Below are 13,001 nucleotides of genomic sequence, written 5' to 3'. Positions count from 1 at the left end.
GGGTTGTGGAGCGATTTAACAGAACTTTAAAAACTAGGATGTGGAGATATTTTACAGCCCATAACACCTTTCGCTACATTGACGTCTTACCTGACTTTATAAAGAGTTACAACCAGAGCTTTCACAGAACTATACGCACCAGACCCCTTGATGTTAACCCTTCAAATTCTCTGAAGGTATGGAAAACGGTTTACGGAGATGGTTTTAAAATAAAACGGGTTGTTGCCCCTTTTAGAAAAGGTGACCACGTGAGACTATCTAAAACCAAAGGCGCTTTTGAAAAAGGTTATGAACAGATGTTTACCGATGAGATATTCATAGTGGATGAAGCCTTAACCAGGAGCCAAAGACCTGTCTACCGATTAAAAGATTATGAGGGTGAGGTAGTGACTGGATCTTTTTACCCTGAAGAATTACAAAAAGTAAACCCCAAACGAGACAGGATTTACAGGATTGAAAAAATTCTAGCGGAGAAAGGAAAAGGGAGAAAAAAACAGCTACTGGTGAAATGGTTGGGTTGGCCTGATAAGTTTAACAGCTGGGTGGAAGCTTCTCAGCTCTGTGACATTTAGACACGAAACAGAAAAAAAATCCTCCTGCAAAAGACAGAGAAGAAAAAAATTAATAATGAGCGATGGCGGGTTTTACATCACTTTGCCCAGCAATGCCAGCTCTGCAGTTTTTCCCCAAAACACCATCTCGAACTTTACAATACGGCTAATTAAGCCCTTGGATCTCCCTGGTGCCTGGGAGGTGGGGTTAGTGGAAATACAATACCACAGCTGGAATACTATCAATGAAGACACCCTTTTGAAATCACCTTTGGAGATACGACGTGGAATTTTATCCTCTGACGAGGTTATTACTCGACCATACCTGAATTACTGGAGCATATGAACAGCGCCGTGGCTCGTCACCCCGGACCACCTGAGGTGGTCATGAACTACGACCCTGTGGGCAGAAAAGTGAGACTTAAATCTACCAATGTTATGTACGGGTTTTCTACTGGCGGGGAGCTAGCTAACATTCTGGGTTTGGGCCCCAAACGCAACGTCCAAAAATTTTCCTTCTCGGCAGACATCACAGGGGGTTTTAACTCCTTGTATCTGTACACGGATATCGTAGAGTACCAGTTTGTGGGGGACTTTTCTGTTCCCCTGTTACGCTGCGTCCCTGTCCGAGGAAGGAACAATGAGTTTGTTACCATCACCTACGATAAACCTCATTACGTCCCTGTCAGTAAACACCACATCGACACCATTACCATTGAAATAAAGACAGATCAGAACAGAGGCGTTTCATTTCGCTTTGGCAAGGTGATCGTCAAGCTGCATTTGCGACCGCGGAGAGAGCGAGGTTTCTAAAAAGAAAAAAGCAAAACACTATTATGGCGATCGTAAAAAATTATGGTGACCCCACCATCTACAGGAACTATTACAAAGCCCAGGCTGGATATGCCCTTCCTGGATATCATGGGGCCCCCGTGATGTACGGGGCTGGTGTGGGTGGAATATTTCGTAGCCTCTTTCGAAAAGCTGTACCGCTTTTGAGGAGAGGGCTAGAGATTATTAAACCCCACGTAAAAACTGCCGCTCAAAACATAGCTAAAGACGTGGTAGGTCATGTCTCCCGGGCTGTTCTGGAGAAGGTGGGGAATACAGCTTCACAGGAAGGAGCGGGGCTGATGTACATTAAAAGGAGGAAGAGAAAGAGAAATACGTCATACCCGCGACGCACAGGTCCCCCGAAACCCTTTAAAAGAAGGGCTTTGACACGCAGGGCCAGCCATAAACGAAAGTCCAAGAGGAAGCCTGGGCAAAAGAGGAGACGCGCGCTGCCTGCTAAAAGAGACATATTTTAATCGATATGGCTTTTGTTCACTGCGGGTCTGAAGAGTGCGCCAAATCTGAACTAGACTTGTTTCAAATAGCCCCTACGCAGACCAGCATCGAAAAAAGCATTTACATTGAGGTGCCACCTCTATCGGCCGTTACGGAGTCTGCCCCCATTGACTTTTTTATAGCAGGGAATGGCATAGATTATATGGATTTAAACAACACGCTGCTTTACCTGTGTTGCAAGATTGTAAAAGGAGACGGAACCGAACTTGCCGCGGACGCCAAGTGGGCCTGGTGAATTACCCTGTGGCCTCTATTTTCAGCCAGTTGGATGTTACTCTGGGAGACCGCCTTGTAAGCCAAAGCAACAATTGTTATCCTTACAGGGCCTTTATAGAATCAGTGCTCAATTACAGCGATGACACCCTCGCCACGCAATTTTCTGCCGGTCTGTTTTACAAAGACACTGCTGGACAACATGAAAAAACAGAGTTGGATGGAAGGAATCTAGGGTTTGTGAGGCGTGCAAAGCTGACGGCTGAAAGCAGAACGGTAGAGCTGCTGGGCCATCTACACAGTGACCTGTTTTTTCAAGAAAAACTTTTGTTAAACGGAGTGGATGTGAAAATTAAACTGACGCGCAGTAAAGACGCTTTCTGTTTAATGGGCAGCGCGGCTGAAGGCTTTAAACTGCGCATTGTATCAGCGTCCCTTTTTGTGAAGAAAGTACGGGTGGCCCCGGGTGTCCGTCTGGGGCACGCGGAGGCCCTGCTTGCCTCTAATGCTAAATACCCCGTGGACCGTGTGGGAATGAAAGTGTTTAGCATCCCTGCGGGCAGCAGGGTCAGTAACCAGGAGAACCTGTTTTTGGGACAGTTACCCAAAATGCTCGTCCTAGGGTTTGTGGATAACGATGCCTTTAGCGGAAGTTACACTAAAAATCCCTTTCATTTTAAACATTACGATATAAATTTTGTGGCCTTGTATGTGGATGGTGAACAGGTACCGACCAAGCCTCTGCAACCGGACTTCGAGGCAGGACGCTGCGTGAGAGAATACATGAATCTGGTACAGACAGCTGGTAAACACATGAAAGATCGTTCTTTGTTAATTGACCGGGAGGAGTTTGCACAGGGTTACACCTTGTTTGCCTTTGACCTGTCTCCCGACCAGGAATGTGCAGATCATTATTCCCTAATTAAAACTGGGAACCTGAGAGCAGAAATACGTTTTGGAAAGGCTTTGACAGTCACCGTTAATATGATCGTGTATGGGGTTTTTGACAATGTCATAGAGATAAATCAGAGAAGAAACGTTCTGTTTGACTACATGTGAACATGGACACCGTGCAGCTCTCACGTGTCTTATCAACGGATCCTTACGAAAAAGAATTTCTTAGATGTGTTCCCTTGTGATTGGCTCCTGGAGGCAAGCTGTCTCAGAGACCCTAGGTTTGGTGGTGAACACGCATCCGCACAACCAACCGGGTGAACATTGGCTCGCCCTGTATCTGGCGGAGCGTAACCGTGGAGAGTTTTTGACTCATATGGGCAACCCCCGAACAGCGTGTTGTTTCCTAAAAGCATTATGAAATTTTTAAACAAAAATGCCACAGACCTGGTGTTTCACAATAGACAATTACAAGACCCCCGCTCCGTCGCCTGTGGCTATCACTGCGTGTTTTTCTTACATCATCGTAGCAAGGGTTTATCTTTTGAACGGCTTTTAAAATTGTATTCTAATGACTTAGTGCAAAATGACCGGATGGTAATGAATTTTGTAAAGAGTAAATTTAAATTCTTGGGCATGCCTAGCCTTGCTCAAAACATGTTTCAACAAGCCCAGACGTGTGTATCTTGTAATGATTTTTATAGCCGTGTTACCCAATAAAACACCCCAAGTGTGGGGTTTAAAAAAATTGATGTTTGGTGGGTTTTTTTTTTTGTTTTTTTAAATGACCAATTGAGAAAAATTACACAGATTTTTTTTAAAAAGTATAGAAATGTTTTATTTAAAGCAAAACATTACAAATTTTAAAAATTTTAGAATGTGAAAAAAACATTACACACTGAGCCACTGGGCTCTTTTAGCCAATTTTTTTTTTTTTTTATAGGGCAAAAAAGGGGTCACGGATTCTTGATCCGCCCCGGTGTCAGCGGTCGAGGCCTTGAGGCGTTCCAAAAGGTCTCTGTTGGCCGCATTGCCCATGACGGAAGAGGGTACGTTCAGTTCCGCCATGGCATTCATAAACACATCCCATCCTTTAGGTACACGTTTGCTAGGTACAGAGCGCGTTTGGGTGGCCCTGACTAAGTCAAGCATGTTAGAACCATTAACCACAGAGCCTTTGTACACAAAAGACCCTTTATCGTCCCATGAAGAGAGATTTTTATCCTGGCCCAGTTTATTTAGCAATACTATTGCATTTTTTTTAAAACGCTTATTCACGTTATCCAGCACCTCCTGAGCAACAGAGTCTGAGTTCTTTGGTGTTTCTGGGGGTTTGGCAGTTACGCTTTGTTCCTGTTCCGGTAGAAACAGACTTATTTTCCCTTTATCCGCATCGCTTTGCTTCACGTACGTTAGGTACCTTTGAAGCACGGCGCTGTAAAGTTTAGCCTTTTCAGATTCGGCCAGGTCAGTTCTTTGAAGAACAGACTTCATTTCAGCGTCCAGTAAGCGAGTCGCTGTTGTTCTGATATTTTCCTCTGCCGGAGGGGGAGCCCTTAATTGCTCCAACTGGTGGCTGGGCACCAGGTACATTTTTTCTGCATACTCCATTATCGATTAGTTAAAAGCCCTGTTATCAGAGGGATAGCAAAACTTAACAGAGGCCCGATAAACCCCCCAGACTGCTTTACCAGAAGCTTTTTTCTTTTAAGCGAAACGCTCTTATTACACAAAGTTTTTATAAGCGTGCGTTTCTTTTTTAACACACGCACTTGATTCTGTGTCAAAGGTACGTTTCCTTTTAAGGTATTGAGCGCTATTTCTGAAATGGCCGCTACTAGATCGTCAGAGGCCGAACACAGTATAGCCCTCCTTTGCTGCGGGGACGATTTGCTAAGTAATTTTAAAAGGCCCAGGTTTCTCTTCACGCAGCTAGACATGTTTTCAGTCAGCAGCCCCAGCTGTTAAAAAGGGGCCTGCCGATAAGTCATCTCTTTTTATACCCAGCTGCTGTTTTTTTTAAAGTATAAACCACCGGCCAGTCTGGAGGGAAAAGACCGGTTCTTAGTCTATAAGCTTCTGGTGTGGAAGCATTTAAATCCACCACCAGGTAGCCATAAGGTCTTTTGGTAGCATCCTCAAAAGCTTCTAGAAAGAATTGAGCTTTGCCGGGGTACATTTGCCGAGCGAGCGTGGTGATTTGTAATTTGTCCCTGGGGTTTTTGAACAGAACCATGTACTTTGTGTTTAGGTTAATCGTGCGACTCTTTTTTCCCTGACAAAATACGTTCTGAACTATATACATAATGCTCAGGTTTCTGTGATGCACGTACTTGGTAAAAGCTTTTTCAATTTCATCGCTTTCACAAGCAGAGTTCATCAGATCGTCTATGATAATCATATTTACTTTATTAGTAGGAAACAAACCATCATCATCCAAAGCATCAGGCAACCCCTCCACAAAATTGATAAAGGGATATTTACAGAGCAGTTCTTTATACAGAGGTTGCCAACAACTGTAACACCACACGATATTCTCAGGCATAACAGACAGTGTTTGTTTGGCATTATCCAACACATTTTTTATAAAGTAACTTTTTCCGCAGTTGCTAGGCCCCGCTAGAATTGCAGAAAAGGGGTGTTTCCACCTCGTATCCATTTTTTTTTCAAAAGCCGTAGGGTAGGGTTTTAAAATCTTTTCCTAGTACCCTCTTGTTATAAACCACTTTTTGAGTTTTTTTAAGGGTTTTTGTTTCTATTTGCCACTGTTTTTTGTTTCTTACAATAGAGGGCTGCTGCACCTCTATTTTTTTCGAGGTGTTTTCTTGCAGACCCGTGCAGTAGTCCAGAACTAGATCTTTCAAACTGCCAAAGTTGATCTTTTCACAATTTGCTACGTTTAGGGTAATACCTTTGACTTTCATACAGGCCTTTCCTCCAGACAGCTTATACCCGTATGTTTTTGGGCCTGCCGACACAAACTCGGTGATGTGTTGATCTGGTGGAATCTCGCCAGAGGTCCCTAAATAATCCCCAGAGGGATTCCAGGCACCCTCCCTTTTCACAAAAATCACCGAGTCTGTGTCGTGGTACAGGCACCGCTCTTGCAAACCGTCTAGGAGGCTGTATAATTCTAAGCGGGCATAAGCGGTGGTAAAACAGGCTATGAAAACATTGGTATTGCCAGAGACCGTGTACCGTTCTTTTGCATGCTTCCAAGACACGCACGCTGTTTCATCATCGATAAACTCGCAGGATGAAACCTCGTAATTGGGGGAAAATAGGTACTGCCAGAGTTCATCAGGGTCTCTCACGATGCTGGTGTTGGGTAGGTTGGTTCTTTGGCCGAATTTACCCCACAGAGAATTTAAAAACAGTTTAGCGATTTGGCGTTTAGCAGGGTTTGATCTGATTTCGTGTTGGCGTAAATGCACGCCTTCTTTCTGGTAGAAATCGCTAATGTACTTATTTTGTTTTTCCTCATTTGTGCACCAGCTGGGATACCCTGAAGCCTCTTGTTTCTGGCGGAGGTGTAATTTTATGTACTCTGAAAAGAGTTTATCAGATTTTTTATTAAAATGCCAGATTTCGTAGATTTTAGCCACCACGTACCCCTTTGCTATAGCCGCGTTCAATTCCACCGTGCACCAAGTCCCCAGGATGGCCCGCTCCTCGTCAGTATGGGTGCATGTCTCCCGTTGCTCGGTTTCAGCACAGGTTTGGCATAGCGGGAACATAAGCTTGCCACCCACTCTGACAGGTAACAATGGGAAAAAGAGGCCTCGTGGGGGGTAAACTTTAACTTTTGCAATTCCAAAATAATTTGCCAGGGGTCCAAATTTGTCATAAACTATATCGGGGTGTCCGATAGGGTATTCTTTGGTTTTGTTTACAAAAGGGTACAGGCTGGTAAAATCATAATAGTGAATTTCTTCTCCGGGGTTAGGCTTGTAATACAGACGGATAGCGTTTGTCCTCCCCCCAAAAAGAGCATCCCTAGGCACAAGAGGCTGTGGTAACTGGGCTCGGTTTAAAAAGTCTGCCAACTCCCTGTCTGTTTCTTTCATTACCTCCCACTCATGCTCCCAAAGAGTCCTCACTACAAAACCCTGTTGTTTTAGAAAGTCAGCCTTGAGCTGCGTCTTGTAATAAAGAAACCCAAAAGATGTCCCTGTCATAGGATTTTGTGTTTTTTCACAATAACAGGTGACACAGCCGTGGAAAAAACATCCATTAAACTCAAAGGCTGTGCGTACCCCATCAACATCGGCATAACCGTCTAAAAAGTAGGGGCCTACCTGTAGTTCCCCACCCTGTAAAGCATGCCGTATCTGTATATTTTCTTTGTGAGAGGTATACAACAGCCACTGAATAGATGGGGTTGAATATCTCTTTTTCTGCCTGTGATAGTTGTCTGGAGGGAGAAGAGCTACCGTCTTAGGCTCCAAAAACATAAACCTGTACATAGCCATGCAAACGGATGCCAGTGTTATGTACTGGAATGGATCTATGCACAGTTTTATCTCGGTGAATTTACCAGGTTCTCTCTCTACTACATTTCCCTTCTCCGTCATTTTCATAATCTCTCCTCTGTATAGGATACAAGCCTGTCTCAAAATTTTGACATCCTGCTGACAGTAATACGAGCTCTTTCTGCAAGTCAAACACCTCAGAACTGTGGTCCTGATACCAGTCGAGAAACTCTGCTTTTTCTCCGGGCATCATGCTTTCTACACCATAGTGTGCCACACCGGGCATAGGCCCCACATAATTTTGATTTTCTAAAGTGTTAAAAAAATGGGGAAAATACCCTTTGCACCCTTCAAACCCCATTGCCTGCGGTAGCTTGCTAAGCTTCATGGGCAAGAAGTTTAAAGAGTCTATAAAACGAATCCCCAGGGCCTTCACTTCCACGCACATTAGTTTACTACCCTGAGTAATCAGTTCTATGCACATCTTTTCCTTCAGTAACTGCCTAACGATGAAATACGCATCATAACCTTTGGAATTGTGCGCTAGGAACGTGTAGTCCCGAAACTCTTTGCCGATAAAGGTCTTAACAAAGACAGACAGACACTCATCGCCCTTAAATTCCCAGGATTTTTGGGCTTTAAGGACGTAGCAAAAATGTAATTGGGAGTGTGCACCCCAGTCTCCTGCATGCATTCGAAATCATAAAAGATATACTTTTCTGAGGATTCAGGCTTTCTAAGGCTATCCATAAAGCAAAAGTGACTGTCTACATCACCAACGATCGAACCCTGACACTGCTTACATCGTCTCCCTTTACACTTATGCCGCTTGTTCACGTAAGACTGACACTTATCACATAAAGTTTTAGACAGGCATTCAACTTGGTTTTTGGCACAGTCGACATGTCTGTCTAAACACTCTTTGGATCGACAATACAGTCTACAGCTAGGACACCGCAGCTGCACGCCCACGCTGTCTGAGCACGTTACACTCAAGCAGAGGCGCAACGATACCTGCAAGAGTGGTCGTGACTGTACACCGTATGGCAAAACTCACAATAATTTTTCGCTCCGAACAACTTTTTCACATCCAGAACTCCATAGTAATGCTCATCGTGCAACAGGATGAAATAAGTCTTGGGTACGCTAGGCCTCCTGTTTTGAAAAAGCCCCAGCCACCTTTTTCCGTATACAGCACCACCTGTATGTTCACTCCTAAATGCTGTTCAAACTTTGCTCGTCACTCAACAGAACCTTTTTTGATCTGACCACCCCAGTTGCTCATGCAACTTTCTCGCCTCCGCTAACAATTTCGCGTCCGTAGGTTTACGATCGGACATGACGGCCAAAGGCCACCCGCAAACACAGATTGGTACCGGCGTAAGTCAGGTCTACCAAACACTGTCTTTTTATGAATAATTTGACTACTCAGAATAGAATTTAAAACTCTACGAGCACCCCCACCCTGTTTTTACAACTGTCACAACAAGGCGCAATGTCCCATCGAGATGCAACTCTCTATTGCTCTGTAGCAGCTTTGAGGTGTGATTTAAGAAATCCTCAGCAGATAGCTCATCCCTAGTTCTTCTGACTGAAAACAAAGCGTTAGCTAAATTACGGCTCTCTAAACGTAACTGAACGTAATCATCAGGGCCTACCCTACCATTAATGTCATCGAGGACCGACTGTATTCCCCGGTGTATGGCTTCAACAACCTGCTGAGCTGAATTTATTTGCTCAAGGTTGACAAAACGAAATTCCTCACAATATACCGACCCCCCGAATCTAAGTAATTCACGTTGCCAACTTCTCACTCTTTCCATATACACCTCTGCATTTTCGGTTACTTGGGGTTCCTCTACAGGATCGTTAGCGACATCTTCTACATCAGATGCTATTTGAGGGTCATTGGGAGAGGCAGGGCCCATCTAGAGAGCCCTCTGGGAATTTACTAAACCAGAGTCTGATTCCATCTCCCCATTTTCAGAGAAGCCAGTCTGAGAGCCTCCAGTAGGAGGCATCTCTTTTTGTTTTTTTTTCCTCATGAACTCTTTAGCCCTTTTTAAAAGTTTTACAACCACCCTGGCCTGGAACTTTTTGGCAGCCATCTGTTTATCCCCCAAGCGCTGTCCCCCCTTTTGTTTACACATGAGCTGGTGTGAACCCTGGAGGGTGCCCCTTTTACCCAGGCCCCTTTCCACGACTAGTCATGCCTGCTTAGAGACACCCTTTCCAACCCTCCTGTCTTTCAGCATTGCTCTGAACAAAGAATCATATTTTTCCCAAGTCTTTCTAGAAGGCCGTTCTTTTAGACTCCCCAAGGATACAGCATCCATCACTTTTCTGATGGAAGCATCAAACTCTTCCCAAACACTAGAACTCGGGGGAGCTGCGGCGAGCTTATGGTTTTGGGAGAATGTTTTGTCAGTGCTCGGTGTTTTATTCACAACCCCTAGAGCGCATGCTCCGGGTTTGTGAACGTGGGCATTTTCACTCACAGTTTTCTCAGGGCTTGGTGTGGCTGTGGCCGCTGAGGAACTGGAATCGTGTTTGTGTGGTTGCAGCACCTCGGCATTGCAGAAGCTTCTAGTCCATGGTTTTTTATATGGAGCCCATACACTACATGCTCCAGGTCTGCGCACCTTCAGAACCCCTAGAGTGCGTGCTCTGGGGTTGTGAACGTGGGCATTTTCGCTCACAGTTTCCTCAGGGCTTGGTGTGGCGGTGACCGCTGAGGAACTGGAGTTGTGTTTGTGTGGTGGTTTTTTACCAGAGTCTTTTGTTTTGTCCTTGGGTTTCACGTATATGAGATCTGGGCTGTTTTGCGTTGTTAAAGGTCTCAAAGCAGATTCCTGGTTCTTTAGTGGTTCTGGAGGAGGTGTCCTTGTCCTTGTAGCGCTGACAACAGCATTTTCAGAAAGGTTGCCCCTGCCTATGAGGGAGAAAAAAACCATAACATTTTACAAAAAACTGAACTTTACCATCTACTCTCTCACCCATACCTATGTATTTACTTAAAATACAAAAGCTCATAGAACAACTAAACCAATAAGCAAAGTATATTTACAGGGCTTCATGCATCCTTCAGTCACTGATGCTGGTGAATTTTCCTTTTCAGCCGTCTCCTTCCTTTTTCTTTTGAGTTTGTTTTCCCTCTGGTCTAAGGATTTCTCATGTTTTGACTGTACTGTGAGCAAACACATAAAACCATCTTGTAAAACTTAAAAATTATATATTTCATTCAGTAGGGTGTTTTTCTATTTTAAAAAAATCATAGCTTTACCACAAAATAATCCATTTTTGGCCCTACAACAAACAATTTTTAAAAACATCTTATTTTGCAAAATAAAAACCAAAACTGCTTTTTAAAAAAAAATCCATTATGTACAGTAAAAAACCAAATACTTTTTTAAAAAACCTATGCCCCAGCTTTATAACACACACACCAAATCATGCTTGCAGCCACACACACTTTTTTCAAAAAGCCACATGTTACTTTTCAAACAAACAAGAAAAAAAAAAAACCATGCATTTAAAAACCCATGTGTGTTTGGGCCTTCCCCCTCCTCAAACCCCACATTATGTACAGTAAAAACCAAATACTTTTAAAAAAACCTATGCCCCAGCTTTATAACACACCAAATCATGCTTGCAGCCACACACACTTTTTCAAAAAGCCACATGTTACTTTTCAAACAAACAAGAAAAAAAAAACCATGCATTTAAAAACCCATGTGTGTTTGGGCCTTCCCCATAAACCCCCCACATTATGTACAGTAAAAACCAAATACTTTTAAAAAAACCTATGCCCCAGCTTTATAACACACACACACACCAAATCATGCTTGCAGCCACACACACTTTTTTCAAAAAGCCACATGTTACTTTTCAAACAAACAAGAAAAAAAAACAAACCATGCATTTAAAAACCCATGTGTGTTTGGGCCTTCCCCATAAACCCCCCACATTATGTACAGTAAAAAACCAAATACTTTTAAAAAAACCTATGCCCCAGCTTTATAACACACACACACACCAAATCATGCTTGCAGCCACACACACTTTTTCAAAAAGCCACATGTTACTTTTCAAACAAACAAGAAAAAAAAAAAACCATGCATTTAAAAACCCATGTGTGTTTGGGCCTTCCCCATAAACCCCCCACATTATGTACAGTAAAAAACCAAATACTTTTTAAAAAACCTATGCCCCAGCTTTATAACACACCAAATCATGCTTGCAGCCACACACACTTTTTTCAAAAAGCCACATGTTACTTTTCAAACAAACAAGAAAAAAAAAAAAACCATGCATTTAAAAACCCATGTGTGTTTGGGCCTTCCCATAAACCCCACATTATGTACAGTAAAACCAAATACTTTAAAAAACCTATGCCCCAGCTTTATAACACACCAAATCATGCTTGCAGCCACACACACTTTTTCAAAAAGCCACATGTTACTTTTCAAACAAACAAGAAAAAAAAAAAAACCATGCATTTAAAAACCCATGTGTGTTTGGGCCTTCCCCCCCACATTATGTACAGTAAAAACCAAATACTTTTAAAAAAACCTATGCCCCAGCTTTATAACACACACACACACACACCAAATCATGCTTGCAGCCACACACACTTTTTTCAAAAAGCCACATGTTACTTTTCAAACAAACAAGAAAAAAGCCCCAAACCATGCATTTAAAAGGCAGTTGCAAAAAAAAAAGTTACCTTTTACTATGGGATAAAGTGTTGCAGGGACATGATTGTTCTGTTCCCCCCCATGTGTGCCTTCAGGTTATAGAGCAAGCAGAAACATGTTAGTATTACCACCAAATCCCTATACAACCTGGGTAATACTTTTCTTTTTTTTTTTTAACAGTATTAAGCACAACTATAGTTAAAATGGTTTTTACCTTGGCCTGGTTCCATGCTAAACAGATCCACCCCTGAAATACATACAGGCACCATTATTTACTAAGACAGCCTGGGCAAAAAGTGGCTTTATAGTTTCAGAGTTAAAGGCACAAGGTCTTACCTCTTTTTGAGTCCAGCAGCTCTCCAAGAAGGTTTTCTGTTAAAAAGGACAAACTCCAGCACAGCTAAGATTTTTATAGCCTCTCATGCCCATTGTTTTTCAAATAGTTGCTAAAAGGTTAATTTAATCACCACAGGTAAACTGCAACACACCCTTTTGTGAGCTGGGTTGTGGGGGTGAGGGTTGTGTATGCTTAAATCCATTCATTTCAACAGAGCCTGGATAGCTCAGTGGTTTGAGTAATGGTTTGGTAAACCCAGGGTTGTAAGTTCAATCCTTGATCTGGGGTAAAAATGAATATTTGGTCCTGCTAGTAAAAAGGCAGGTCTTATGAGATAAGTATATCTCCATATTAACTGTATTATACTCAAACATGTCTGAACTAGTCCTGGCTCTATTTTTTTTTTTTATTGTAAGCACATTTTTTTTTTTTTTTTTTTTTAAGGATATTTCCCCCCCTCCCACAACATACATTTCACACACAAGCA

The 13,001-nt window shown here is 42.9% G+C and overlaps 1 protein-coding gene across 4 annotated transcripts; it reads right to left on the bottom strand.

Annotated features, from left to right (window-relative positions):
• Positions 1 to 865: 865 nt before the first annotated feature.
• Positions 866 to 12,670, bottom strand: LOC120393485. 4 transcript variants are annotated; one of them, XM_039518095.1, is made up of 5 exons: positions 12,392 to 12,670; positions 12,207 to 12,266; positions 10,548 to 10,667; positions 10,251 to 10,412; positions 866 to 951 (listed from the first exon to the last, which is right to left on the bottom strand). In XM_039518095.1, exons 1-5 carry the CDS (start codon positions 12,444 to 12,446, stop codon positions 944 to 946), a joined length of 405 nt encoding a protein of 134 aa, XP_039374029.1. In that variant the 5' UTR covers positions 12,447 to 12,670; the 3' UTR covers positions 866 to 943. The 4 variants fall into 4 exon arrangements, with proteins under 4 accessions (XP_039374029.1, XP_039374021.1, XP_039374016.1 ...); XM_039518087.1 differs by lacking the exon at positions 866 to 951 and adding an exon at positions 4,508 to 4,638; XM_039518082.1 differs by lacking the exon at positions 866 to 951 and having other exon boundaries at positions 9,440 to 10,412; positions 12,392 to 12,424; positions 12,514 to 12,670.
• Between the last annotated feature and the right edge of the window lie 331 nt (positions 12,671 to 13,001).

The sequence above is a fragment of the Mauremys reevesii genome, linkage group 1, assembly GCF_016161935.1.
Source record: "Mauremys reevesii isolate NIE-2019 linkage group 1, ASM1616193v1, whole genome shotgun sequence".
Taxonomy (NCBI): Eukaryota; Metazoa; Chordata; order Testudines; family Geoemydidae; genus Mauremys; species Mauremys reevesii.
This window is presented reverse-complemented; position numbering and strand designations above follow the sequence as displayed.